This window comes from Rhinolophus hipposideros, assembly GCF_964194185.1.
Source record: "Rhinolophus hipposideros genome assembly, chromosome: 11".
NCBI classification, from domain to species: domain Eukaryota; kingdom Metazoa; phylum Chordata; class Mammalia; order Chiroptera; family Rhinolophidae; genus Rhinolophus; species Rhinolophus hipposideros.
In genome coordinates, this window is record NC_138057.1 from 80450030 (window position 1) to 80477849 (window position 27820).

Consider the following 27820-nt stretch of genomic DNA (forward strand, 5'->3'; position numbering starts at 1 on the left):
CCTAGAGACTGCGGTCGTTAGGGGCGCCACTCCTACGTCATCAGCGCGTGCCGAGCCCAACCGCCCTCCGGGGCGGCTGGCTCCCCGCCTGGGCCCGGGCTCCTTGGCCGGCGCGCCGCCTGGGACAGGTGGTCTCCCACCCCTCCCTCGCTGTCCCTTCTGCGCCTCTCAACGGGGCGCCACAGGTCACTTCCAGCTGTTGCCTTCTAGGAACAGACGCGCCCCCGGTAGGGGCCCCCCTCTGTGCTGAGACACCCGACAACACCCCGAGGGCACGTGGGCCCCCCGCAGAGGGCGGGCGGCGGATCCTGCTTCTGGTTCCGCCAACACGCCCTGGCCCGGGCGTTAGGGGTTCCGTGGGCCCTGGCTCCTCTCTCTGGGCCTCAGTGTCCCCATCTTCAAATGAAGAATAGAGGTAGGAGAATATATTTGATGAGGGAGGGGGCGCCTATGGGGCCGACCAGAGGGCGGACGACACCTGGAAACCCACGGCCTGACTCGCAGCTTCTGGCCCCTGGACACCCCGCCGCTCGCTCCCGGGGTGGGGGGGCTGCCACGTGACCCGGTTGCTATGGCACCTACGGTAACAATGAGGCCCCGCCCCTTCCACGCCAACTTCCCCACCCCAAGCCCTGGGAAGGGCCTCGCCGCCCCTCTGGGGCCCCAGACACCCACGGAGGCACGCCAGCTTCAGGGAGCTCTGTGAGTGAAGGCCGCTCTAGGACACGCAAGGTTAAAGCCCCGCGTTCGGAAACGGGGGTGGGGGTGGAGCAGAGTGCAAGGGACCGCGGCTGCTGCCCCGGGAGGACGAGGGGATGGGGGTGGGACGTGGCGCGTGTCGTTTTCATCCCCAGTGGGACGAGAGCAGCCAGGTGTCCGACGCTACTGACTTGGGAGCTGTAGTTCTCGCTGCCGTTCTCGGCAGGAGCTACCGTTTTGAGCTCTCTGCGCGTTCAACTGTGGTGTGTGTGTCCATTACGGAGCGGGAATGTGGCGTAGTCAGTACTGATTGCCCAGAGTTCCAACCCTGACTGCACTCTGACCAGCGGTGTGAGCCTGCCTTTCCTCCCCTGAGAAGTGGGGTTATGGAAGGGTGCCAGGAGAGTTAATATAGCTTAAGTGCCAGGCAGTAATTGGCATCTAGTAAGGGCACAATACATAGGGGCTACGATTATTATCATATTTAATCTTTGCACCAACTCAGAAATACGTACCTTCATTCCCATTTTACAGATGAAAATTTGGAGGATCAGAATGGTGAAAAATAGTTGGATGAGTGACTTTGGGCAAGTCATTTCCCCTTTCTGGGGCCCTTTCCTCATCAGTTATTGATCACAAAGCGTTAGAATCCAAAAGCCCCTTGAAGAGCCTCTAATCCAGACTCCCTCATTTTATAGATGGATAAACTGAGGCCCAGAAAGGAGGAAATTCTTGGCCAAGGTCCCTTGTTCATCCAAGGCAGAGCCAGGACTGGAACTAGGTGTTCTGACTCCTAGTAAAAGCCTTTTCCCCCAGGCACCAGCCCAGAGACACGCCCTCCAACAGTAAAAGGCGGAGTTCTGCCTCCCCCTCAGAAAGGCTTCCTCAAAGCCGCAAACCGTGGTAGGCTTGTCAAACCCAACTGCAAAGACAGCTGGGGAAGAAAAGCAAGCTGCCGCCCCCGGAACAAAGAACACAACCACCAAGCCTGCAGTTTGCACTGGAGAGGCTCAGTTTGCTTCCTGGACGTTTCTGAAATGACTTGCCTCCTCCTCGTTTATTTTAAGCCCCAGGCGCTTTTCATACCGCGATTGAATGTTCTTTAGCAGCCTGGAAAAATACAAATCAATTACAGCCGAAAACCCATTGGGTAATCATTTTTTCTGTCCTCCTCCCGCAGACCGAGGAGTGCTCCACCCTGTGTCTTTCATCCCAACTAATTTGGCTGCAGTGACTCTGGTTCAAGGGACAATCACTTTGGATAGCTTATTACAGCTCTTCTCACGACATTCCTGGCACGCATGTCACTAGGATCAAGGCCCGAGTCAGTTTTTCTCTCGGGGGCTCTTGGGGCCACCAGCATAGGTAGGGCTGTATCCCTGGAGAACTTGGCAGCCCTAGGAAGCCCCAGGAGAGTAGCAGGGAGCCGGGCATACGGGGCAGCCTCTGAATGCTAGTCCTCATTGTTTTGGGATGGGGGACAGAAAAGTCTCATGGGAGTGGAAGCAAGGTCCAGGGGTCCAGCTAGTATGACCCCGAGGAGCACAGCTTTGCAGGCCCTTGCGTCACCCAACCCCCAAGCAGTCAAGCTGTCTGGCGTGTTTGTCTCCGGACCATCACAGAGGGAAGGAAGGAGATAACTTAAGAGCCCAGACTTTATAGTCAGGCAGAGGTGAAAGAGAGACCTTGGCTTACCCACTTCCTGGCTGTGTGATCTCAGCTTCATCTTCTGTCGTGTGGGGATAATTGTGGGTTCGTAGGGCTGGTGGTAATGCGTGTCCACGGTCTTCCCAGAGCCCCATCAAGTAACCTGCTGTAGACAGGATTGGGGTGAGCTGTCCAGGACCTCGTTGAGGCAGGAGCACAGCTCGCTCCGCTCCACACGCACCCACCCACCTGCCAGTGGCCCTCTTGCAGACGGTAGCCCCTTGTCCCTGAGGTCCCATCCCACTTCCCTGCTGCATTTTCTCTTTAGCTGTGCCCTATCTAAACCGCTCTTCATTCACTTACGCCTCTTGTCCGCCTTCCACTCGAAAGGACAGTTCCTCCAGGGTATGGCACCTTGTCTGTTTTGTTCGATGTCATATAGCCCAGCACCCTGAATAGGCCTGGCATGTAGTAGGCACTGCAGTATGAATGAATAAACAAGTGAATGAATGCATGAAGTGCTTTTCACCTCCTTGGCTTAGACGCCTTCAGGGCCTCTTCTCATAGCTTTGCCTGACACGTGGGGTCACTCAGCCTCACCCTTCTGTTGCGTTCTGCACGTGCTCACAATATTCCCACCTCCCAACCTGTAGCCCAGCGTTCCTCCAATCTCCCCAATCCCCTTCCCCCCCTTCTCTACCTCTCCAAAGCCTGCTTTCAAACCTTCCCTCCTCCAGGAGGTTAAGCCCTCAGCAGCCTCTGCTTCTTTTGGGGTGCACACCATACCCATGTGGCATTCCGCCAGCGTCACATGTACACTGTTTAATAATCACAGTGGCTTTGATTGCTCTGAGAACCAGGCACTGCCGCGCTCTGGGCTCTGAGCTCCACACCTTACACTGCTGTCTCACGCAATGCACGTTAGGACTCCGGGGCTCCGAGGATGAGCAGCTTGCCAAGGCCAGCAAGAAGTGGTGGGAGAAGGATCTGAACCTAGGACTATGTGACTCCAGAGTTCAGATTCTTAACCACCAATCACAGCTCTGAGCACGACCCCAAGCACCCACCAATGTACTGCACTTGAGGTTTCAACTCCTGAGTCCTTTGTAAGCCCTGATCTCCACTAGGATGAGGCAAGTGAGGCAGTTTGCCTCGGTGCTAAGGAGGCGCCCCAAACCTCAGTCATCAAGATACGTAATATTTTAATGCTGTGTTTTCAAAGATCAGAATTAATGCCTAAAGTCCATTTAGAATAAAATACCACAGATTTTAAAAAGACAGGGTATTATTGATTTTCCCTTCCGCCTCAGGCTCCAATATGGCAAGACACAGCCCATCCGTCTTTCTTTAAAATTCTGACACGTTGTTCTTTGTAGACTTTTTGGTGTTAACTTCTATTTTTTTAAGTAGTGCATTAAATATTCTTACCTATCTCAATTGCTGAGTTTTCTGCCGCCTCTTAAAGTTGGCTCCGAGGTGAGTGCCTCACTTGCCTCACCCTAGCCTCGGCCCGGGTGAGCCTGACACCAGGGGAGGCGCAACAGAAAACGCTCTGCCCTAAGTTTCCCATGGGCCATTTCCAGGAGGGCTGTGGGGAAAACCTCGGCTGGATACTGCAGGCGTTCAACAAACCGTGGGCTCCTACCACGTCCCCACAACCCCAGCTCCCCTCCCGGCTTGCCCACTTCAGATGGGTGGTGGGATAGGGAGGCTGAGTGGGGAGGAGGTTGAGCTGGAAGGAGGCCGCCCACCTGCCTGGCCCTGGACCAGGCCAGTCCCCAGGGAAGCTGCCCTGCTCTGTTGGCAAACAGGCGCTATGGCTCCCAGGGACAGCCTTAGGACGCTGCCACTGAAGTAAGTGAGCTCCATTGTATTTACAGTCAACCCACTCAGGTTTATGGGGAGCAATTGTCAGGGTCCCTTCTGGCCCAGCTCTTTTATGGCAACCGGGCTGCGTTTCAGCTCCCGGCCCTCCCCAAGTTCTCTGATTTACCACTCCCGTCAAGTCCTGGAGGCCACCATCTGGTCTGTTTCCCCTGCGTTTCCTTTCATCCCCCTGATGCCAGTTCTTCTTGTCATGGAGACGCCCTCCCTGGCCCCAGCCCTGCTCTGGGCTCAGGGAGCGGAGGGACACACAGCAGAAGGAAATGCCTCCGGTTCCATCCTATTCTCATTCTCCGCCTGGGACCATCCAGGAAGCTGGGATGTGGCCTTCCCCACCCGCCCTTGCCAAGTATTCCGGCCCCTGCCCCTCGCAGCATCTGCCTTGGACCTCAACTCCTCAGCCTCCCTCAGGGCAGCCTCCCTGGACCCACCCCCAGCCCCCCACCCCCCACGGGGGCGTGTCCAAGCCTGCACTCCTTGCATGCTGCTTGGTGCCTGAGGTGTGGGGGCAGCCAGCTGGGGCAGCTCCAGGACGCTGTTTACACTGCACCTAGGGGGTCTCCGGCACAAGCTTGCTGTGACACCCAGCCCCTGGGAAGTTAAGGGGAATCGATCGGCTGAGGTCCCGCCAGCTCTAACATTCCATAAATCTGTGACCTGGAGTATTTTGCGTGTGCTTGGCAAAATTGTGATGTCACGGAGGGCAGAACCCATAGCTTTTCTGCTCCCAGAGGAGATTCTAGACCAGTTGTGGACCGCCGGACTCATACTGAGACAATCTGTGAGGCACCAAAGAAGAGTACTTCCCATGGTGTCCGTTTCCAATCAGGGTCATCCTGCAATTAACAAGGGAAGGCAGGGAGGAGTGGCCAGTGACCAAGCTCCCCCCCGCCCCCCAGGAAGGGGCAAACCTGAAATCAGAGCCCCTGCCCCAAACGCAGCTGTGTCTTCTCAGACTGGACAGTCCAGAGGAGACTCATCTCCTGCTTGGCCCACAGGAAAGAATCCCACTAACTGCAGAGTGGCAGGTGTTTTAAAATAATTTGGTCCAAGCTGATAAAATCAAATTTTACATGCCATGGCACATTCCTTGATCCCAGCTTTTGCTGACACCACAGGGAGGCCCCCCGGAGAGGGGTGTGTGTGTGTGTGTGTGTGTGTGTGTGTGTGTGTGTGTGTGTGTGTGTATTTTAAATACAGAGAACTTATTGGCCACCGTAGAGGAAAGTAGGTCCTATTTTATGGCAGAGAATGTGTCCTTGGAGGATAAATGGCTTGGGTCAGGCTCAGCTCTGTCATGGATAGCCTGGGGGAGATTGAGCAAGTGTGTGGCCTTCTAGGGCCTCATTCCCTCCGCTGCAAAAGAGATGACAACAGTCCCTGCCCCCTCCCCCCCCCCCCCCGCCCCCCAGGGTTGCAGGGAGCCACTTAGTTCAAAGCTCCACCAAAAGGGGCGTGGACGGCGTCCTGTTGACTCCAGAGCTGGTCCGTGGTCCGGGCCCTGGGGCCTCAGTGCTCTGCTCTTCCTCCCCACAGACCCCTCTTCTCCTGTTAAGTGACCCTGAGCAAGACAATGAACGAGGTAAAAGAGTCTCTTCGAAACCTCGAGCAGAAGTACAAGCTCTTCCAGCAGCAACAGTTCACTTTCATCGCGGCGCTGGAGCATTGCAGGGAGACCGCCCACGACAAGATCCGGCCAATCACCAGCATTGAACAGGTGGAGCCACCAGGCAGGTGGGGGGGCTGGGAGGGGGATGGGGGCGGGGTCAGGCCAGGATCTCCGGGACCTGCCAGACCCAGAGATGCCTGGGCAGCACCAGGCCCTGTCCCTTGCTTGGAAGATGAGAAAAATAAAACAGGCCCAGAGAGGGGAAGCACGATTCTGCCAGAATCAGGACTCGGATCCTACCTGGTGGAAAGAGCCATCCATTCCTTCCCTTGGCACCTGGGAGTGAATAACAAAGTGGTGAAAAACATGGACTCAAGACTCAGCCGGCCAGGGCTTAAATCCCAGCTCTACCCCAGGCCACCTCTGCCCTTGGGCTAGTGATTTGCCTCTCTACGCCTCAGTTTCCTCATCTGTCAAGTGAGAGGAGCAGCACACACCTCCCCGGAGCTGAGTGCGGATTAAATGAGGTCATGGGAGGAACGTGGTCAGCCCGTGTCCCGCCAGCTGAGTACTGGGGGTGTATTGAGGGACAGACGCATGGGCCCCAGCCGTCGATTCCACTGGGGTTCAAGAAACTCAGCATGCCAAGCACACTGACGTTGCCATGTAACCTGTGTCTCCTCATGGATTAGCTGCTGTGTCAGTTTGTTCTGCAGGAGTTAGAGGACTCAGCACCCAGCCGGTCTTCCAGGAAGTCATGGGCACACACGCAGGCCCCCACCTCACCCCAGCCGTGGAGAACAGCAACCCTTCTTGGCAGCACACTTTTCAAAATTCGTTTTTCTAACTTTTATAAAAATTTTTCCCAGTTTTTTAACTTGAAAACTTCTAAACCTATGGAAAACGAACACCCAGGTAAACTTCAATTTGTGTTAAGTACACCAATTTGTAATAAGTGGCCAGGTTTCCATGCTCTCTCCAGACACACACCCTCTTTCCCCTGAACTATGTGAAAGTAAATTGGCTGTGGCCTTTTCAGCCCATCCTCCAAAGGCTCAGACGTCCAAAGGCACTGGCCAGGCTTTCAGTATCAGGAAGGAGCACCGGAGCCCCGCCACCTCTGCTCACAATACTGGTACTTCGCTGCGGAGTGAGCCCAGATCCCCCAAGCATAAGGGTGTGGCCCTCTTCCCTGAGGTTCCGCGAAGGCACTCGGAACAGCGGCCCCACATTCTGCCTCCCCATCTGAAGTGTTGACTCTCAAGCCTCACCCTGCCCTCCCGGGACCAGATGCATCCAACGTTACCCACACACACACCGGGTAGCCTGGCGACACTGCTCTGTTGTAGTTACACCGCAGTGCAGGCCCCTGGGCCGCGTGCATGGTGGGCGGGCATGTGCAGTGGGTGCGAAGCCTCTCCCTCTCCTCCTTCCCTCCCCCTTGCAAAGCTCCTGTACTTTGGAAGGAACCACTTTGGATTGCTTGGGAAGACATTCCCTGCCAACAAAAAGGCAACCGGTGGCAGCAGGGAAACGCTGGTTCAGACTAGAACTTTATGGGTGGTGGAGGGGTAGTGATGCCCCTTCGGGCAGATGGTGGAGGGTAAGAGGACCACCTGACTGGGAGAGGCGCGGGTCCTCCACAGCACAAGGTCAACCCCCGCTCTTGGCCGACCTCAGACCCAGAGGCACGGGCGCACGGAGCCCGGAAGGACCCCCACCACGCCCCAGGGAAAGGAGTTGTTCAAGCAAGTTTCCCTGGTCCCCCGCCACAGCCCACCTCGGAGCGTCACTGTGGTCTGGCAGTTAAGCGCTTCACCCTCCCCGAGGTGATGTTTGGCTGTGGAATGAGGTAGAGACGTCTTTTTCCTTCTATGGATAACCGTTTTCCCCAGCTCCACTGACTGATGTGGCCCTCCTCTGTCTGCCTTGGACACACAGGACAATAGTGCAAAGGATTCTAGTTCCTTCTGTTTGCTCCTCAGCCCGGGTGGCCTCACCCAGCAGTCCTCTAAGCGGGACGGTGGCCTGAAACGTCGGGGACCAGCCCTCCTTGCTTTAGGCATCGACTTAGGTGTATGGGGACTAGTGACAGGTACCGGCTCAGACCTGCTTTGCTGGGTGTGCAGTCCAGCTGCACCACTTCCGGTGGTGCCCAAGGCGGTGACGTCACCGCCCTGAGCCACCTCCCATTCACTTGTGAAATGAGGATTTAAAAGCCACACAGGGTATGCGGCTTAGGTGAGGATGAAGTGAGACAGGCCTGCGAAGCATTTCGCGTGGCACCCGGGACACAATGGCCTGAGCTCTGCGTAGCGGTCTGTACACTGAAATGCACCGACGTCACTGGCATCTCGGCTCTGAGAGGCTGGAACAGGCAGGGTGGGGGGTGCTCTGGAATGTTTGCCCCAGGAGCAGCCAGGCCGCGGCTGGCACCTGCCAGCTGACGTCACACGGTTTCTGCAGGTGCAGAGCTACGCGGATCACCACTGCAACAACTCCACAGACCGGCGTATCCTGCTCATGTTTCTGGACACGTGCGCCGAGCTCAACAAGCTCTGCCAGGGCTTCGAGGCCCTGCACTCGGGCACGCCGGTCACTAATAATCTCCTCGAGAAATGCAAAACCCTCGTGAGCCAGAGCAACGACCTGAGCAGCCTGCGAGCCAAGTGAGTCCCGCTGGCCCTGCCCCTAAGGCCTCGGCACGTGCACAGACGGGGAGGGGGCTGAGACCCGCAGAGGCGCCTCTGCGGCTGGGCTGCTGAAGCCGCTGGACCCTCCTCGGCCCGTGGGTCTATTGGAATGACTGACCCCACGAAACAAAACGTGTTAGTGAAAACCAGGGCTCCTGAGGCCCCAGGTACAGTGGGGCACAGACCCTGGCCCTGGAGCAGGGAGGGGCTCATAGAGCAGTGGGGTGTCTGGCGCCAGTGGGGTTCCCTACTCCGGGGAATTCACAGCACAAAGTGCTACATTCTCAAGGAAGCTGTTTCCTATTCTGGCAAGAAACGTGGAGGGGACTAACAGCATGTTTTTGAGCAATGACAGCAGGTTTCCACAGCCCCTCGTCCAGGTTTCTACACATCTTTTGCACCAGGGTTACCTGGGGCCCTTGACCCCTAAACCTGCCCACCCACAGGGTCCGGAACAGGGAGGCTGGCACATGCAGCCACAGTTGTGAAACCTCCCCAGGGGATTCAATGTGGGGTCAGGAGGAGGGCTCCCTGCCCGATGTCTGGAAGTCACATGCCAAAGCGTGGCGAGTCCCCGCAGCGGGGACTCACCCGGCCCCCTCTCGCTGCCCTGCAGATACCCTCACGACGTGGTGAACCACCTCAGCTGTGACGAGGCCAGGAACCACTACGGAGGCGTGGTCAGCCTCATCCCCCTCATCCTGGACTTAATGAAAGAATGGGTGGCCCACTCGGAGAAGCTGCCCCGGAAAGTGCTGCACGTGAGTGAGCCCGAGGCACGCCAGGAAGCCACTGCGGGAACCGCTGGCCCCTCCCAGACCGCAGGCACCCGGCCTGGGTCACGGAAACATCAGTGTAGGCAGCTTAGAAAAGACAACCTCCAGCCTGGGGGGAGAGACAGAGGCTGTCCAAAACCTCCCTGGAGACCACCTGGTGGGAAACTGTAACTGAAGACCAGTGACGTGCTCACGGCCGGTGCCACCCTGTGGGGCGCCTTTACTAAACTTGGTCTCCATGGGTCCATCCATTTGCATTGGCACCACAGCCCCTGCCACTCCTCAACCCCAAAGGGGCCACCCAGCGTATTACTGAGAACCTCTCTCCCTCTCTTGCTTCAACTTCTAACTTTTCTCGCCTCTAAGCAGCAGGCTCTGTGCCCATGAAGAGGGTGTTGGGGAGGCTAGGAACGAGCTACGGCACTGCCTGCCTGGCCCAGGTCCCCTTCGAGCACCCACCACCCCTCTGCCAGGCTCGCCCCGTGCAGGCCCAGCTTTCCAGGCGGAGCCATCCAGCCGGAGGTGGCCGCAGCGGCAGCGGCAGCGCTGGGCAAGGCGCATGTGTGTGGCAGACGGCTGCTCCCACCGTCGGGCCGCTGCGGCTCCCACGGCACCATCCTCAGTGCGAGCAGGTCTCCGCACCGCAGCCCAAGAGGACCGGGCGCCTCCCTGTCCTGTACTTGCAACCAGGACACTGAGAACACCACCGGTCGTGTGGCTCCTGTCCAAGGACGCTTCCCTGGTTTTCACAGCCTAAGCGAGGCCCAGGATTGTCAGATATGCCACTGGCTGCTGAGCTTGCTGTCCTGTCTGACCTTTGCTTTTTCCCTTCGCAGGGGGTGCCTTAGCTTCTGTATTCTTGCTTCTTCCCGGGCGACAGTCAAGAATAAAAGTGTTCTACCACCACTGCCTGGCTTGGTTTCCTGGGATGCGTCCCTTAGAGGAAAGCACATGTATCCTAAGACCTCAGAGGCCACTAGGCAGCAGCCTGCCCGCAAAACCACGAGCACAGAGTAGCCACTTCAGGCAGGAGTAGCCCGGCTCCAGAAAGTGCGCTTCGAAGGTCCTGGCCACGACCCACAGGAAGGGGCGCGGTAACCCCTCGTGTGTGAGACCTACGCAGATGAGTGCCTGGATTTTCCAGACAATTCCAAACTGCCACCTCTGAGTCTTTGAATCAAAGCTGCTCCCATCTTTCAAAGGAGCCGTTTACCAAATTCCGGGGAATAACTGAAAACCACATTGCAAATGGCGCTTTGTGTCGGAGTTCTTTCCCAGTGCGTCCCCAACAAGAGATGGGAGGCTAGGGTGGTCTAACAATCATGTAGATAGGGTCCTGCCTTCTTCCAAACACCTGACGGCACCTGGGAGGTGCTGGCTGCTGGCTGCACCTTCCTTCACACTCACAAAACCGGCAAGGCTCACAGTCAGTCAGCTCTCAACAAGTTCAGTGTCCCTTGGGCTGCATTAACCCCATCGTGCCAGCCAATCCCTAGGAACACAAGTGCGCACGAATAGTAAGGCTGCATGGCAGTGCAGATCCGGCAGGCCGCCTGCTTTCGAGAGCTTTCTGGAAGGCAGGAGCCAAGTCACCTTTCCCACACCACCAGGACACTCTTCGGGGAAAGGGCATGAATTTGCGACACATCAATCTGGCTGTTTGCCAGATGTTTTGGCAGAACAAAAAGGATCTTAGAGACTAAAGCCAGGTTCCACACCAACCCACCCAGACCCTGAGGTTTTTCCATCTTGGACCAGTCCCTACTCGGCCCAAAAGCCCCTCAGAGGCTGACAGGAGTCACTTCATGGCAACACAGCAGAGTAGTGCAAAACGATAAATTTTTATTTGTTCACAGTTAAACACAAGCAACTGCCTTGACATTTGAGAACATTCTAAAGACAGCAAACCCTCGTGATTCCAATCCCCACTCACTAAGATTGTACCATTTTCTCTTGCAGTTCATGTTTATGGCATCTTACGTGGATCGTGTGACATGCTTTCAAGATTGAGGCAGGAAGGTTTCAATTTGTTGACAAGAGATGACTTTTTAAAATTGAACTAAAAGCAGTCAGTTTAAAAATTCTGTTTTTCACTGATGGGACCCCTTTACACTGCAAGCTAGCCCGCTACACTTGATCCATGATTAAGAACTCAGTTTATGGCAGCGAAATCTGTCCCTCCGTAATAACGTCCTCATGGACCACAGACGTCTTCCGAAGTGATCACTGATTCTTCCCACTGCGAAACGCCGGCTGCCTCCTTGATAAGCCAGAGCGTCTGCTGCGCCGAGCAGCGTCGTACCCTCTGTCCAAACACTGTATGGGGGGGAGGGGGTTGGTCTGGGAGGGTCTCAAACTCTCAGGGGTCTCCTCTAAAATGGTCCAATAGCCTACTGAGCCCAGAGGAAGGACAATTTTGTGGCACCGGGAAGGTAAGTGGGGGAGAAAGGTCCTCTGCCTTCATTAACTCGTTTCAAGGCCAAAAGCAGTCGTGGGCTCAGGTGCCCACGCAGCCACAGCCACCCTTCTCAGACGGGCATGTACAGACTTGCAGAAAAGACGGGAACATCGCTCTCCCTGGGCATGTCAGAGTCATGGACAGGGAAATGAGCCACCAGGGACAAGGGTCACAGCAGCAGCCTAAGGGCCAGGCCCCGACCTCAACTGGTTCTGTCATCCTAGAGAAAAGCTTAATCAAGTGCAATCAGTTCCTTTGCATGGGGAGGGGGCGGGGAGAGAGGGCAGCGGCGTGTGTCACAGAACTCTGGATGTAAACAGATACACAAACATCTTCAGACCGAAACCTTTTCCAATACCCACTGCTGGTCAGTTTTAAAGCATGTACCTCAAAGAGTGAAAATACAGCAGAGTAAGGTGTGCTGATGGGTCATTCCGCAAAAAGTCAGCCCTCTCCCCGATGGGAGACACGCTCTTGGGTGCGACCGGACTTCTCTGAGTCTCTGTACGAGGCAGGGACACAGCCCCCGGGCTGCAGCTCCGGACAGAGCCTTCATTCTGCCCACACCGTCCTTACACCTGTTCACATTTCCTACCACCTTAGTGCTCTCGCTTAGGAAAACTACGCGGTACTTTCTTTCATTCTTCAGTTACTTCTTTCTGGCTTCAAGTGGTATGTTCTAGTATTTGGTGAAATTCACATTGGCTAATCACAGCACACTGTTACATTCTCTACACAGAAACACCCACTGCTCTGTGGCCCAGCTCACAGATCCTCTCATCGCCACGACGATTTTATTCATTCTCTTCTAGACAACTGCTAGTTTGCTCTTTCTCGACAAAAACACCGGAAACTCCAGGAGCTGCTACAGGTGGGGACGGCCCAGAGCCTGCAGCTTTGTTTCCTGTTGTCCTACCTGCCCAGTAGGGTGCTGGCCTCTCAGGCCGCCGTGGCCTGCTGGGCTAATTTTTCCAATTGTCAGTGGCTTTCCAGGACCGTGTCCTGCATTCTAACAGTTTACCTTTTAAGAAGAGTTTGGACTATTTCCCCCTAAAGACAGTACATATATTCTGGCTCACGAAGTAGCTTATCTAGCATTTCTCTCTCCACTCATAGAGCCTAATAAGAGCCTTCAGCAGCTTATTCCCAAAGGTTAGGTAGGCAGTTTTCCCTCCTGAAAAACTGCTGACAAACCCAGGGAGGTCACGTCTGCCCAGCCGCCTTCTGAGGCTGGTCATCTCATCTCCAAGGAGAACTCTTAAAACCTCTTGACCCAAGAAATGGCCTTTATCTCCTACCTTTGGATTTCAGCCAGTTTTCTGATTCCTGACCAGGGATTTCTTCCATCTGATAACAGTTTTGATAGACGTTAGAGCAGAACCTTGTCAAAGCTTTTTTGTAAATCCATAAAAGTTCTGTCTGCTACAGATCCATGTGCTAACGGAGCTGTAACAGGTTCAGGAACTCCCTTTCCCTGTGGAGCCCACGCTGCCATCTCCTTCCCCCTCCCTCCCCCCGCCCCCACATGATACTGTAGTGCTCCTCTTAGAAACAAATTCCATGCTGCCTAGGAAGCAGACTCCTCTTCTCAGGGTCTGTGCCGCCCTGTTAGTGTCAGGTGGGGTCAGGACGTCCCCCCCATTGAGGCAGGCGGGTGCCCAGAGTGACTGATGGAGGTCCCCCCGCCCTAACACATCCGCGCCGCACCGCCCAGGACCCCGACTGTCTGATGCCTTTGGCCTGCCTGTTCCCAGGCCGGATTCTCTCAGGACCTTCCTCTACTGTCACCTCTCCATCCTTAAAAACGCTTGCTGCAGCGTGATCAGATGACCCGTGGACTCTTGGCAGGTTTATCAATTTCAAAACCAAACAAAACCTGACTATTGACTCGAGTCCTTTGCAACAGAAAAGCCTCCATTTTCAGGCTGGGTAAGTTCAACAAGGCTCCAGGTCTCGACCTCCCAGCCTGGGCTGAATGCAGCCAGCCCATGGCCTCCTACAACCCAAAGGAATCTGAGTGCAGTGCCTCTGGGCAGCTGTGGAGGCAAAGCTGAGCGAGTGGACAGCCCAGGCTGGGGGTGCCCCGGGCTGCAGGCCCTGAGCCCTGCCGGGGGCCCGCGAGCCCAGCTGGGCCGCAGTCCGCTCACCCCGCCGCCCTTCTTCCCTATACCTGCACCATCTGCCTGTTTTTAAAAATGTTTGCTTTCTTTACGTTGGCCTCCTTGCCCTTGTCAGTTAGGGAAAAGGCTCCGATTAAATCGCCTGGGGTCACGTTCTGTGGCAGATCTCCTGGGCGTGGGGAGGGGTCAGCTTCTAGAACAGCTTTCAATAGTCATCCTGTAACATTTTTCTTTCCTTTCTGAATTTGTCTTGTTTTTGTTTTCTAAACCTGAACTAGGAAACGGGAACGCATTCGACTTGAAGCTTTCCTTTGGACAAAGCTGAGTTAAACGTCTGGTGTTATTAATACCCCCCTGGGACATCCAGCGGTCACTGCAGGCACAGTGCGAGGCTGCGAGCAGGTGGGCACACACCCCTCAGGCTGGGAATAGGTCAGCCTGCAATCCTGTCCCAAGGGGGACCTCTGTCCCACGCCACGGTGACGTCTCTCGTGATCGGGCTCCTTTGGGTTACGATGCCAGACTGTTTATTGCCACACTTTAAAAGAGACTTCGACCCTGACCTGCTGGAAGCTTCCATATGCAGTAAGATTTCGTACCGTTAGTTTCTTTTCCCTCTTCATGGCTGAACCCTTCTGTACTTTTAACTGAAAGAAGAGAAAGAGAACAACCAAGTTCATTGGCTCTTTCCTCCCAGTCTCTCCTTGCCTCAGATGGACCACCAGGCAAGAATTCTTAGGCTTCTAGCACTTATTTCAAGAGCATGTGCTGAGTCCCGATTCTCTGCCACTGCCAGTGTTCTGACTGGTGTCACCTCTGAGCCCAGTGGGTTCCCATCAGTCAGCCTGTGGCAACAACACTCTCCAGGACTCTGCCTTAAAATGCTCTTCCATCACTAACGTGTGGGAGGGCAGCAGCACAATCAGGCTCCCTGGAGTCGGCCCCTGAAAATCAGAACTGTTGTGACAAAGCTGACACCTTTTTGGTGGCCTAGAACCTACTATAGCGAGGCGACTCTAACAGCCTGAGAACAATGGTCATAGAAACTGAGAAGAGACTCTTTGGACCTTCCAAGCCATCCTGCTGCAGTGTCACAAAGAAGCTGACATCAACGAGAGGCGCGTGGGAACACCGAGGCACAGAACAGACTTAGCCAGCCCAGCCCTGCCTGGAGGACCGGTTCCTCACCCATGAGTGCAGTGCCCCTCGGCTAACGGCTCCCATCACCCCCTTCCTTCTACCCTTCCTTCCGTCCTGCAGGGAGCAGGCTTCCCACCCACACACCAGCCTGAGGTCGGAACAGTACCAGCGTTCGAGCAAACACCAAATAAATAAGAGGTAGTGGGGAAGGGGATAAGCATTCCCAAAGGGGAGGGTGGTCTCCACAGTGCCAGCTCCAGACTTTCCAAACAACGGACATCTGTTCACATAGAACTTTCTAGGAAGCTTATGAGAACCGCCAAAAGAATGTAAGGGTGACCAAACCATTGTTTTTCCAGACCTGCTGCTTTACATGCTAAACTTCAGACCGAAAAGCAGCAAAGAAATCTCATGGAAAAGCTTCCACGTGAAGGGGGGCAGCTTTGCATGCTATGTCCTCCTGGAAAAGGAGAAAAGCAGACTTACCTGCAGTACCCCCAAACATCTGGGCTCACGGGGCGCCAACCCAGTTATCTGAGCTTCAGGAGAGAGTGGTGTGTTAGATTCAGAGATTAAATTTGGCCTCATATTGCACTGGTTCAAAGGACGCGACCATTTGGGGGAGAAAGGAAGAAAATAAAACTACTGAGGAATGCAAACTGGCCCTCGGATTAGTACACACTGCTAGGTAAATGAGAGAGAGGTTTGGGGGTGGGTCGAGGGGAAGGTTAAGAGGCATTTCCATGCCAGATCCAAAAACCGTTCCGCATTCAGTCAACTGTCAAAAGGACCTCCCTCCCATTTCCACTGCGTGAGCTAGCCACTCAAACCCTGGAAACAGGAAAGCTTTGAAACGTGCGTCCACACCTCCTGTTCTATGTCAGCAATACGCAAGTTAACACTGATGGGCCAGCAGCCTTAGCTGTGTTCATGGTGGGTCTCGTTGTAGTCCATGATACGGAGCTGTCCAACACTGTCCGGGGTGGCGGGGCACGGGTGCGGGCCGTCCACGGTCAAGGCAGGCTTGGCTTCCACGCCTGCGTCTTTGCCCAGTTCTGTCTTTAGGGCCTCAGGAAGGCTACTGATGGTCACGCCGTCCTCATCGCACTGGCTCTCACTCTTATTCCGAAATAACTCTCGCGCCTTCATGCCCAGGAAGCTTTTGGAACTGGGAAGTGAGCCGACAGTCGCAGGGATGCTGGCAGACGGCTCGCCCATGGCCGACTCCCACCGACTGCTGAACGGGCCCGCCCTCTGGCTGGGGGGCTTCTCGGGGGTGGAAAGCTCACTGCTGCTACTGCTGCTGCCGCCTCCACCTCTACTCCCACTGCTGCCCCGGGGGATGCCAGGCCTGGGGGGCTTGGCCTCCCCGTTGTGGCCAGATGCCTCTTCACTGTGCCCTGTTACGGAATCCGAGCAGCCGTCACTACAACAGTCAAGCCTGTAAGAAATGCAGGGAGGAGAAAAGCAGGTGGTGATTGCAGCGCCCGGGTCTGGGAGGCGAGGGTCGCACGGATGCTCGCTCACACTGACACTGGACTCTGCCAGCCTGCTCTGTGTGTCATCACAGAAGACGCAAGCGTGAGCTCCCACCAGGAGAACCTACGAGTAGGGGCAGCACATGGCAATCTGAAATACGGACGCGCCCTGTGACCACATCGAGTGATTCGGGGCCAAGGAAGAAGGAACATGGGCAGATCACTGGGCATTCTGAGGACAGGAGCTTGTGGTGGCTCTGAAATGGAGGGAGCTGCGAGCTGCGGCCCTGTCCGATCAGGCTGTCATTGCTCCCACGTACCAGCTCCTGAGCAGGCCCTGCTCTGTGCGTGGCAGCTCAGTGAGAAAGATGGCCATTGATGCCAACTCTTTGTTCCTACCTTTCTTCTGCCGCTTCAGCTGCTTCTGTTTTTTCTTCTTCAAGTTTTTTCAGGAGGCCATCTTTCTCCAACCTGCCGTATAAGTCTAAGACCTCCAATTCAAACACTTGGGTAATCCTTTTCTGGGCCTCATACCTGCTCTCTGCAGCCTGCAGCTGTCCTCTGAAAGATACAGACCACCCAGAATGTGGGCAATTCCACTTCACAAAGAACACATCACTGCAGAGAGCTTTCCCGATGGAAGTTACCTTGCCTGGAGTTTGACATCCTCTAAATACTTCTTCTGTTCCAAAAGAAGGTGGTCTTTCTTGGCCAGATGAGATTCCAGTTCCAAAATCCTTTTTTGTGAGGTGTCGAGCCTCTGATTCTGCTGGAGAACGTGGCTTCTGTTTTTTTCTAGTTCTTTCCGATACGCAGCTTTCATCATTTCCACTTCCTAAAAAAGGGATTGAAGTTAGTACTTTCAGAAAATGAACATGGCATATCCAGTCTGAAAAACCCAGATAATAAGCACTGAGAAGGTACTTTAGAATACTGCTAGTGGAAATATAAACCAGTACAACTTTCTGGAAAGTAAGCTGGCGGTAAGTATTAACCTAGTAGCGCTTCCTGAAGCCTATCCCTGAGGAAATCATTTGAAACCTGAAAAGATACTTTGGCACAAAAAATTATCATAGTGTATTTAGAAGAGCAATAAAAAGCTAGAAATACTGTTCGACCTGACGTCAGGGAAACAAGTAAATTAAAGTACATCTTATAAGTTTTTTTAAAAATGACACGTATCAGTAAAAAGATAAAAAAGCAGACTATGAAACCCTGGGACTAGATGATCAACTGTGTAAACATACCCGTTCACATGACAATACGCCAATGTCCCACTGTAACTTGGGCACAGTGTATTTATTGTGGGCCATTTGTTTTCTTTTCTATCCTTCTCCCTCTCCTGATGCCAGCTGAGGTAAAGCTCGAGAACGCAACAGAACAAGCGGCTGTGCCCAGGCAAAGCAGCACCTCAGACTGGGTGGCCTGACAAGCTTCGTCCACCACGCCAGGCAAACGGCCTGCCCGCCTGCTGATGGATTGAAACAGCTTAAAATCCACAGCAAAGACACGGCAACGCTCAGAAAAGAGGCCAAAGCAGACGTCCATAACAAGCACGTGTTCATTCCATTTGTGTTGTCTGTTTTTATTGGGGTGAAATACACGTAACGAAACTGACCACACGTTTGTGTTTTTAAAAAGATAAGAAGCCGTAAGAAGCGAGCAGATGAGCTTCCACAGAGGCTGATCAGTGAACCCGGTGCTTTCTCGGTATAGAACGCGACAGACTGAAACTCAGCACTGGGCACCCGGGAACGCCGCCATTCCGGCTGTGCCAATGGCTCCACACGTCCGCACAGAGCAGGTAAGCACATCGGACCTCTGTGCAGCTACTTATGGAGAACCAAACAAGGTACGGAGCTAGAAACATCCATGTGCTTTCACCAACCCTCACAACCACTGCGTGCGGCGCTGCCGCCAGCACCTACCAGCCATTCCCTACCTGGTGTTTAGATACCCACTCCCCGCCCCCCCCCACACACACACACACTTCACTGAACAAGAGGAAGCCAGCTCAGTCCAGGGGCAAATCCTGACAGGGGCAGGGCAACACCTGGCTCCCGATGGGCACACGACACTCCTGGCCAATGACAAGCGTGGGAATCTGGTGGAGGGTTCCTGGGAAAGGGTTCTCAGCTGACGAGCCTGCAGGGAGCGACGCTCTCCTCTTGCACAGGACATCATGGCGTCTACCTGGGACAGCGCTCCCTTCGGCACACGGCCTGCCCCATGAGCACAGCTTGCTGGCCCCAGGGCAAGGCCGACAGAACAGGTCGGGCGGTGCAGGCTCCCGAGGCTGTTCCTAGATTGCTCACTTGATCAGTCTGGAGCTGCCTGCCTTGGGACTTCTTCTCAAGTGCAGTCATGAAGTGACTTCTTGGTAAGCCAGCTTAGTGTGGGTTTTGTTGCTGCTTACGAGGAAGGCCTCCTGTGACGAGCTTTATAAACGGAGGTCAGCTGGCTTGCCTGAGGCCCCAAGTGTCCGAGTTCCAACCACAAGACGCGCCAGAAGCAAGGCCGTCTCCACCCATCTCAGGGGACGTCAGGATGCATCTAAGCGACTGTCCCAGAGATCCTCTTGGCCCATAGGTCTCCTTTCCCCTTTCTTTCTCCAGAGCTATTACACTTCCAAAATCAGTGAGGCCTGGTTTCTAGAGAAAGCTCCACATTTAACATCCTTCTAAAGGGAGTCTGCATCTGAGAGCTGAGAGGAGCTGAGAAATAAGGAGTAACTCTATTATAAAAATCACATCTGTGGTTCTAAGACTACTCTCTCCATTTGGCCAAAAAAGATGCTCTACAAAGAAAGCCCAGGTGTGATGGAGAAGTTAGTGACAGGAAACATCTGAGCATTTACTGTTCAAGTTCCATTCCCGACTCTTTCACTAACATTACCCGAGGCTATTTATAAAGTGACACAAAACTTCCGCTTCCACCCCATTGGGGAGGCGCTAATTAACGTCAGATCATCCTGTTACTGGCCTTGTTGCCAGGAGTGAACCTCCGTCTGCTGAAATTAAACTCAACATGAAAAGGGAGAAAAAATATGCATCTCAGTATATACCCAGTCCTGGGTTATGCTTAACGGAAGTGGCTGCCCCGCCCCCTTCCCTCCCTCCTCCCCCCCTCGCCCATCCGTTACTCCCCCATTCCTCCCCCACCCACCCACACCTGGTGTGGGTAAGAGACGGGAAATACTTTCATCACCTACTCTGTACCAATTACCATGAGGTACTTTCAGTGATACCTGACTTAACTTCAAAGCCAGCCAGCCAGCTAGGGAAACAAGCTCATGTAAAGTGACATGACGGCTGAGTGCCTGAATGGCCAGGCCGGGGAGAGGTGGGGATGGGTCCCAGGACCGGGCAGCACCTTTCAGGAAATGACTCGGACAGCCATCCTGCATGACACCCCTGGGTCCTGAGCGCTGCCCCGCTGGGGCGTGGCTGCCGGTGCGCCCGCATACCTTTGTGGTGTCTGAATGCTTGTTCTGCAGTTGCTCCAGATACAGCTCGTTGACCTCCCCGAGAACCAGCAGCTGCCTGTTCAGGAACTCCATGTGCTGCTGGACCGACTCGCTGTTTGAGAGCTGACCAAAGACACACAGCGAAGTAAAAGAGCGGACAGCGCAAAGCTGGCACATGGACCCAGACAGGGAACCAGCTGGGTATACCAGTCAGTGCGAGGGTAGAAGCAACAGCTCCGGGGTTCAACTTCCCTACCACAATGGCTGCTGGGGAGGGAGGTGTCCAAGAGTGATGAAAATGGACAGAAATGCACTTCCAAACAGTGCTAGGCGGAGGGGCGGAAGTGCCAACGTGCTCCACGGAGCTGGCTCCGCCCGGGACACCTGGAGAAGGTGGTGGCGCACAGGCCTACCATACCAGGAACGGCAGGGCCAGCGGCATTTGGCCCCAGGGAAACTCACCATTCGTGAGTAAGTGACTTCTAAGAAGTGCCGTGCATCCCAGAGAGAGGGATGACGGCTCAAAGGCCCGAACAAACTGCATACTTACCTACACAAGGCATGAAGCGCGAGCTCTCCAAGCTACACAAAGCAGGGCTCAGGCTGGGAGGTGGGTCCCTGTCGTGGACACTGCCCTGCGCATGCAGGGTGCTTAGCAGCACACTGGCCCCTGCCCACTTCATGTCAGTAGCACCAAAAATATCAACCCAAATGTCCCCTGGGAGGGAGAGGGCAGACTCACTCCGTGCTGGGAACCCCTGGCACAGATACACGAGTAGCACCTCTGCCCGTCTGAAGGGAGTGTGGGCCTGCGCTGTGCACACAACCCAGCCCACCGCCCGCCCGTGTCTCACCTTCTGAGAGACCTGGCTGAGCAGCAGCTCCGTGTGACACACCTTGCTGTTCGCCTTCTTCAGCTGCAGGCGCAGCTCGGCCACCATGTTCCTGCAGTCCTCCAGCTTTGTCTGCAACAGAGACGGGCGCAGGGGGTGAGGGCACGCCAGGCCAGCCACAGAAGGACCGGGCCTGGGTCCTCAGCTGCTCTACTACTCTTGGACCCAGGATTTAACTTCTTAGTTTGAAAAAATAAGTTAGGGTTGATTTCTGAATTCCTGATTTGTTTAACAAAAGGAAAAAAGGCCTTAGGCCCACAGTTCCCAAACTGTGCCCCAAAGAGCCCTGGGGCTATGGAGCAGAAAGCAGCCAACTCGCGGATGCTGTGGGATATCTGGTTTCTGAGGGGCACACAGCGACATCTGTTGGTCATCGTGTGCACTGCTAACCGGAGGCCGTCCAGTTTCCGTCCGAGATGCACTCCCTGCCTGTGGGTGACGTGGTCTTTGCAAAGCTGGGCTTCGGGTGGTTGTGATAAAAATCACCATGCGTTTTGAAAGCCAGTGTGAAACCGGAAATGAGGGTGTCCGTGTCCAGTCTGATTCCAGGTCTGAGACTCTGTGCAGTGCCCAGGAGGTCACACACAGCGTTGGTTAAGTAATTGCTGTTGTTTAAAAAAAGGAATTTTTTTTTGAAACTTATATGTATATTTTCAAACAGCTACTAAGTTGTCAGGACACACAAACCACTAAGTTGTTTAGATCTACTTAATAAGCAGAACTGTCAGGTGTTTGTTTTGGCTGCCGAATGCCAGGAAAAGATTACGGAGACGCTCAGGGAACTAGGCACCGAGAGACCTGGGGACCCTCTGCCCTAAATAAAATGTGTGTGCCGGGAGATAGACCGGCTGCGGCTTCGGCCACAGCGGTCTGCTCGTCTTAGCTAAGAGGCAAGACGTGCTTCACGCCCTCTCCTGCTTGCGGTCCGTACCTGTAACTCCTGGCTCTGGTTGTAGAATTCTTCTCGGTCGTGCTGCAGCTGTCGGACCTGACTGTGGAGCTGGGTGACCACTGTGTCCCGCTGCTCCTGCAGCTGACTGTATCTGGCTTGTTCTCTCTGCAGACTGACCTTCCATATCTGGATGTCTTTCTCTTGTAACTTCAACTGGTCTTTCTAGCAGAGACCAAACATGCCATCATTTTAGCTGCCTCCCGCCATGGGCAGTGACACGCAAGTAGCACACAGGCTGCGACCATTTCATGGGACTCATATGCTGTCCTGGAACTTTAGCTACAGGCCCACAGCCTGATGGCTCGCTACTGTCTAAGCTCAGGGGTTATCAAACTTCACATGAGCAAATGATCAGAACTGCCTACAGAGCTTTTCTCAGGGATCCACCTGTCCTGATACCTTCAGGAGTCCTCATCGCCAGCACTGGAATGAGACCTCTGCTATGGACAATCTTACGGTCGCAAAAGTGATGAACATTTCCTAAACGCCTCCCCTGCGCCAGACACTGAGCAAGCGCTTACGACATGACTTCTTCTAAGCAGCACAGTTAGGAACAGGTGCGGCTATTGTTCTTCCCATTTTACAGGACAGGTGACAGGCTTCCGGGGGCTAATTCCTTTCCTACATGGCAGAGCCAAGGTCTAATCTCCAGGTCTAACTGCCTTCACAACTGAGCCACAAGTTCTGGGCCACAGAATAGCTTCAGGAGAGGTGGCTTCACCACTGGAGAAACAAAGGAACCTTCTCTCCCTGTCAGCACCACAGCCAATCACGACAGAAAGACTCACTGGTCCCGATGGTCTGCAAGGGAGCTCAGAGGCCTGAGGCTCACGCCTAAGCTCGCAGCCTGCCCAGGGGGCCGGTCCCCGGCCACCCAGTGAGCAGAGCGAGGATGGGGAGCTCTGCCCTCGACGCAGGCTGCTTGTCACACGCTCTCACGCTGACTCCAAAGCAGACAGCGCCCGCCGCCCCGCCCGCTCACCATGGCTGCGTTATGCTCCTCCAGGGCTGCGGCTCGGATCACCTTCCTGAGGAGCCGCCTGTTCCGGACAGCATGCTGCTGCCTCTTAAAGCGCTCATAGAGCAACTGGTTGTGCAGTAAAAGCAGCTGGTTACGGAGGCTGCGGATCTCATCTGAGGGAGGAGAGCCTGATTTTAAAGCAGAGGGAGGGTAGCAAAGATGCCTTTTATGTACCGTTCACTTGAGCTCCCACCCATGGTTTGTCAGCTTAAGAAACACAATTCTTTAAGGACCAAACCACCGCCCCACGGCCAACGACCACTTGGTCCCCAGCGATAGTCTTTCTAGAGGAGAGGGGCTATCTACAGCTACCTCCCTTGGAAAGGACCGCAAAGGGGCATGTGGTGGCATGATGCTTTGAGAGCTTTGTTGATTTTGCCCCACAAACCTGAGCCACACGTATATATTTTTAAGACTCCTTTTCTCCCTTCACTGCTGTGTTCTCCCCTTACTCCCCTCCCAGTACCATTTACTGCACTCGGAAATTTGCTAGGGAAGCCGGGCGTCAGTTAGGTCCACACTTTTTGCAATTCTACTGGGAAGTGCATGGTCCTTGCCACTTTTGGAAAATAGAAAATGCTGACTTTGCAACACTTGAGATACTCTTTAGTGGAGAATCTGGCTGGAGCAGCAGTAAAGGGAAGAGGTTTCCTGTAGGGCGCCTCCCTCAAGGACAGAAAAGGCAATAAGCAAGCAGGATCCATAGCGGCTGTATTTGGAGCTGAAGTTAACAACTTTACCTCCAAAGTGGGTCCAGTCCACAGACTTGCTCGGTAAAGACAACCTAGGAAGAAAGATTTTGAATGACGAAGTTACCGATCTTACCTGGGGGGGGGGGGGTAGTCTCTGGACTTTTAATCGCTTTTAATCACAACAAGGGGCCAGCCCAGTGGCTCAGGTGGATGGAGCACGGTGCTCCTAATGCTGAGGTCGCAGGTTCGATTCCCACATGGGCCAGTGAGCTGTGCCCTCTACAGCTAAGCTTGTGAACAACAGCTCTCCCTGGAGCTGGGCTGCCGTGAGCGGCCGTGAGCGGCCGTGGGCTGCCGTGGGCTACCGTGTGCCACCGTGAGTGGCCAGCAGCACCTTATGAACTATGTTACCAAAATAGGGGGGGAAATCTTCATCTAGAGAGATACCATGACAGATATTCCTATATTTGAAATACCATAACGTCCTCCTCCAATTCTGAGCGCAAATGTGGAAGCATTTGAACTTCCTCACAGAATAGTGGCACGAGCGGCCTACATATGAAGACTCCTTTTCAAATGGAACTCATTTAAGGAATGATGCCAACTTACTGTGCACATACAGAGGACACACACGTGCACGTTTATGAAAAGGCAACAGCCCAGAGGGCCGCCTGACCGGAGGGGAGCCAGGTGCCTCTGGCTGGGAGCGCCTTACTTGTTCAGCTCCCTGCTGTGCGCATCTGCCCCCTGTTGGATCAGCCTGTCCAGCACCTCCACCGGGGAGCTGCAGGGCCTGTAGTCTTCCGCGCTGTGTCCTTTTGCTTTCTGTAGTAGTTCCTCGGTCTTCTTGCTGACAAAATGATGGGCAGTCTTTGGCAATGCCACCTCAAACAGATGATCGTACGGGGGAGGCTGCCCGCTTCCAAAGCCGGCGCCCTTCTGAGGTGGGATTTTACAAGGGCTGGGAGTGAGGATACTGGTCTGCAGAGAAGTCTGGCGCTCCGTGTTCCCGGCAGGGCTGCCCTCGGCGCCCCCGCAGGGCAGGTCGATGGGAGTAAACGCTTGCTTTGGTGTGTCAGGCCCAAGCTTGTCCAGGGAGGAGTTCAAAGGCTCAGCATTCACACTGGCACCCTGAGCACCGCAGGCGGCGGAATGGGTTTTCCTTGGACAGCCCGGGAGGCTATCTCGGTAGAAGGGAGAGTCAAAGCCTCCTCGAGGAACCAGGGGCTCAGCATCGGCCGTCGTGATCTCAGAAAGTTCTTTAGATATTGCCGCTGTGGGGGAGGGACAAGACACAGCACAGTAAACAGGCCACCTGGGGAAGGCCAGGCAGTGTGGGGCTGCGTGCTGCCGTGTGCTGCGTGCCGCCCAGACAGGCACAAAAGACCACCTCTTTGCCTGGCATAGGATCCGGAATAAAACTCCCATCATTTCCTCCCAAGAGAAGAAAAACCAGGTCAGCCTGGGAGCGTTGACAGTAAATCCCGATTTCAGGGCAGGACGGGGGTTCTATCATCTCACAGCACCTCGTATAAATAAGCCCAGGGTCCCATGTCTATTACCTTCTTCTTTGTCTTTTTCTATGCTGTCTTCTTCAAAGGCCAGGTTACCAAGAAACACTTGAAGGTCACTTAGAGTGACAGAACCTTTGCTGCCAGACAGTTCTTCTGAGGAGACACAAAAACCACTCAAGTCAAAGACAGACACTGCACACTGCTTCCGCTGTAACAGAACACATCTGTAATGATGCTTCCTGCCGGGCAGAGAAGGCTGAAGTGCTTCTCCTGGGGCTACTACAGAACACTAAAATCTTATAAATAATCTAATTAAAGGTGCCAAGAAATAATCCCACAGAAAAGAAAACTCTCCGTTCTTCACGTCTCAGAGAACAGATAAAACCACAGCTTGAATGGCTCTAAACACAGGTCCTTCACTGCAATGGCTTAAAAGCCATTTTCGCTATTATTATTAAGTTGCTTTTAGAATGAAGTAATACATGTTTAATTATTTCTAGGCTTCAGTGTTTTACAGAATTTCCCTGTTTCCAGATAACTCAACAGGAGGAGACAAACAAGGTGTATGGTCACCCCGAGATTTCACCTGGTCCCCGGTCATTTGGAAGATGGTGCTGTCTCTGCAGACACGGCCTCGTAGAGTCTGTTCTCTCCTCCTGAAAAGACACAGACCATATTCCTCACAAGGCAAAAATCATGTACATGGCCTCGACGCAAGAGAAAAATCCTAAATATCTAAATTTTCAGTCTGTTATAAAGGAGTTGAAAGGTTAGCCCAGTGGTTCCCAAGCTGTTTGCTCTTAGGATGTCTTCATAGTCTTAAAAATGATTGAGACTCCCAAGAGCTTTTATTTATGCAGTTGTATCTCTTGGTAGTTACTGTATTAGAAATTAAAACACATTTTAAAATACTCATTGATTCACTTAAAAATAACACACCCATTACATGTAAACATAAATAACACATTTTTCTGAAAAACATCTGTATTTCCCAAAACAAAAATAACTTAGCAAGAAGAGTGGAGCTGTTTTCTATTTTTGCAACCTCTTTAATATCTGGCTTAACGGAAGAAAGCTGGATTCACACGTCTGCCTCTGTTGTCCATCTGTTGCAGTATGTTGTTTTGGCTAAAGTATATGAAGAAAATTCTGGGCCCCACAGATACGTAGTTGTAAGACATAAATGTAGATTAAAAGACTTTTCAGCTAACTGTGGAGAACCATCTTTGATATTACACCCAAACGGGAGAAGGGGTAATTTCTGAAAGGTTACAGTCCTAAGAAACTGTCTGCCACTGACTCCGGCCTGAAGACCCGCAGTGTGTGCGTGGTGCTCCATGAAAGAAAGCAGCCAGGTCACCTCTCAGCTCAGACAATCGCACAAGTGCTTGAGATTTCCACCACACTTTGGAATGCAATAAAGTGCTTTGTGTATATTTCCTTTTTTATCACAGAGAATGTTACACATACACGTTCTCAAGGGCCAAGACTTTGTAAAATTAGTAACTTTTACTGCTTTTTTCTACAGAACACTCTTAAGTTAGATTTTTGGTTTTTCTTTTCTTCTTTCAAACTGAAAGAGCACGCCAAGGAAGAAGGATGCAGTGCCCACCGGAGTTGGGTGTACGCCTCGATTCGTGCTAAGGGGCCAGCCATTTACCCACCATTGTTTCTGTCGCACGAGTGCAAATGCCAACACAGTCCAAGGGCAAAGAACAGGTCAGCATTACCACGAAAGCAGTCCCAACCTAGTGGGTTCCCTGCAAGGGTTTCGGGACCCCTGGGGTCAGCAGACCACACTTTGAGAGCCGCTGATTAGTCTATTTTCAATAGTTCTGCTTCCAACTGTCCCATTTTAGGGCAGAATTCTCTCTGGCATAATATGCTTCCCCAGGTGAGTCTGCCAGCAGGTCACTGTGCTTGGCAGAGGGGCACAGATGGGCCGAGCGTACCTTCCTGGGGGGTACGGCTGAGGCCTGCGGGAGTGAAATGTGCATGTAGTCATCCGAGTGGCAGAGCGCGGCTGGAGGGGGCGAGGTCGCCGGGGTTCCCAGAGGAGTCCCTTTTCCACCTGCTCAGAGATAAGAACAGAACACACAGGCACTGAGCCTAACTAATAGAACAATGGCCAAATTATCTTCAGCCTAACTGCTACTGTAAAGAATGCTGCTTTCTGGGCATCGAAATCAGCCCTTTTTTTAAGGTTCACTTTACATGTTCTGAAAGCCCCCGAGGTTTTGAAGTGTCAAAAACGGGTTCACAGCTGCAAGTGACCCCCAAACTCACTGTTAGACCTGAGAAACAGTTCCTGGTCACAAAAGGCAGGCCCCAACCAACCAACCAAGCCCAACCTAAGACACACGTACCAGTTGTACCGAAGACTTTACTGTAAGGGTGTGACAAATCAGGTGGGACATTTCCGGGAGAAGTTGGAGGAGTGGTCATACCACAAACCACAGATGGGCTCCAAAAGGTGGCCTGCGAAGTCAATAAGGCATATCAGCAATGAGGAGTGAATCCCGTATCATCCCACGGTTTATACCCTGACCAGTGGTCACTGCTAACTGGAAAAAGGTATCTTATTAAAGATTTACAAAGAGACAAATCCCCTTTGGTAAGTCTTGATGCCAAGAGAAACTCAAGTGGCCTTTGTTAATATCACATATCCTTAAAAATGACTCCTTTGGAAATGAGCAGTGTGAGATTTTCCCAGACCATACGCTCAATTCTGACCCAATGGTCAGCTTCAGCAGCAGGCAGAGGAGAAAGCAGGCACTA

The 27820-nt window shown here is 53.6% G+C and overlaps 2 protein-coding genes across 9 annotated transcripts in view; one reads left to right on the forward strand and one right to left on the reverse strand.

Annotated features, from left to right (window-relative positions):
* Positions 1-36: 36 nt before the first annotated feature.
* SPACA9 (sperm acrosome associated 9) lies at positions 37-10215 on the forward strand. 3 transcript variants are annotated; one of them, XM_081065945.1, is made up of 4 exons: positions 37-415; positions 5767-5947; positions 8306-8508; positions 9149-10213. In XM_081065945.1, the coding sequence occupies exons 2-4, from the start codon at positions 5804-5806 to the stop codon at positions 9477-9479; spliced, it is 678 nt and encodes a 225-aa protein (XP_080922071.1). In that variant the 5' UTR covers positions 37-415; positions 5767-5803; the 3' UTR covers positions 9480-10213. The 3 variants fall into 3 exon arrangements, with proteins under 3 accessions (XP_080922071.1, XP_080922070.1, XP_080922072.1); XM_081065944.1 differs by lacking the exon at positions 37-415 and adding an exon at positions 574-732 and having other exon boundaries at positions 9149-10215; XM_081065946.1 differs by lacking the exon at positions 37-415 and adding an exon at positions 598-702.
* A 914-nt stretch (positions 10216-11129) lies between these two features.
* TSC1 (TSC complex subunit 1) overlaps positions 11130-27820 on the reverse strand; it is a 43677-nt gene continuing 26986 nt past the window's right edge. For 4 of the 6 annotated variants that reach the window (XM_081065534.1, XM_081065535.1, XM_081065537.1 and 1 more), the window contains exons 11-23: positions 27409-27520; positions 26995-27113; positions 25629-25698; positions 25091-25195; positions 24244-24802; positions 23577-23620; positions 22798-22964; positions 21795-21977; positions 20825-20935; positions 19971-20093; positions 17152-17339; positions 16904-17065; positions 11130-16467 (exon numbers count right to left, since the gene is read on the reverse strand). In XM_081065534.1, coding sequence (XP_080921660.1) covers positions 15945-16467; positions 16904-17065; positions 17152-17339; positions 19971-20093; positions 20825-20935; positions 21795-21977; positions 22798-22964; positions 23577-23620; positions 24244-24802; positions 25091-25195; positions 25629-25698; positions 26995-27113; positions 27409-27520 — 2466 coding nt within the window. In that variant the 3' untranslated portion in view covers positions 11130-15944. The remainder of the gene's footprint in view (positions 16468-16903; positions 17066-17151; positions 17340-19970; positions 20094-20824; positions 20936-21794; positions 21978-22797; positions 22965-23576; positions 23621-24243; positions 24803-25090; positions 25196-25628; positions 25699-26994; positions 27114-27408; positions 27521-27820) is intronic. The other 2 variants (XM_081065538.1, XM_081065539.1) reach the window with 1 other exon arrangement.

Excerpts from the sequence above, each read along its gene's own strand:
- SPACA9 (XM_081065945.1), top strand. The coding sequence starts at position 5,804 with ATGAACGAGGTAAAAGAGTCTCTTCGAAACCTCGAGCAGAAGTACAAG. Across the intron at positions 5,948-8,305 it reads CAATCACCAGCATTGAACAG|GTGCAGAGCTACGCGGATCA; the intron begins GTGGAGCCACCA and ends CGGTTTCTGCAG. Across the intron at positions 8,509-9,148 it reads CTGAGCAGCCTGCGAGCCAA|ATACCCTCACGACGTGGTGA; the intron begins GTGAGTCCCGCT and ends GCTGCCCTGCAG.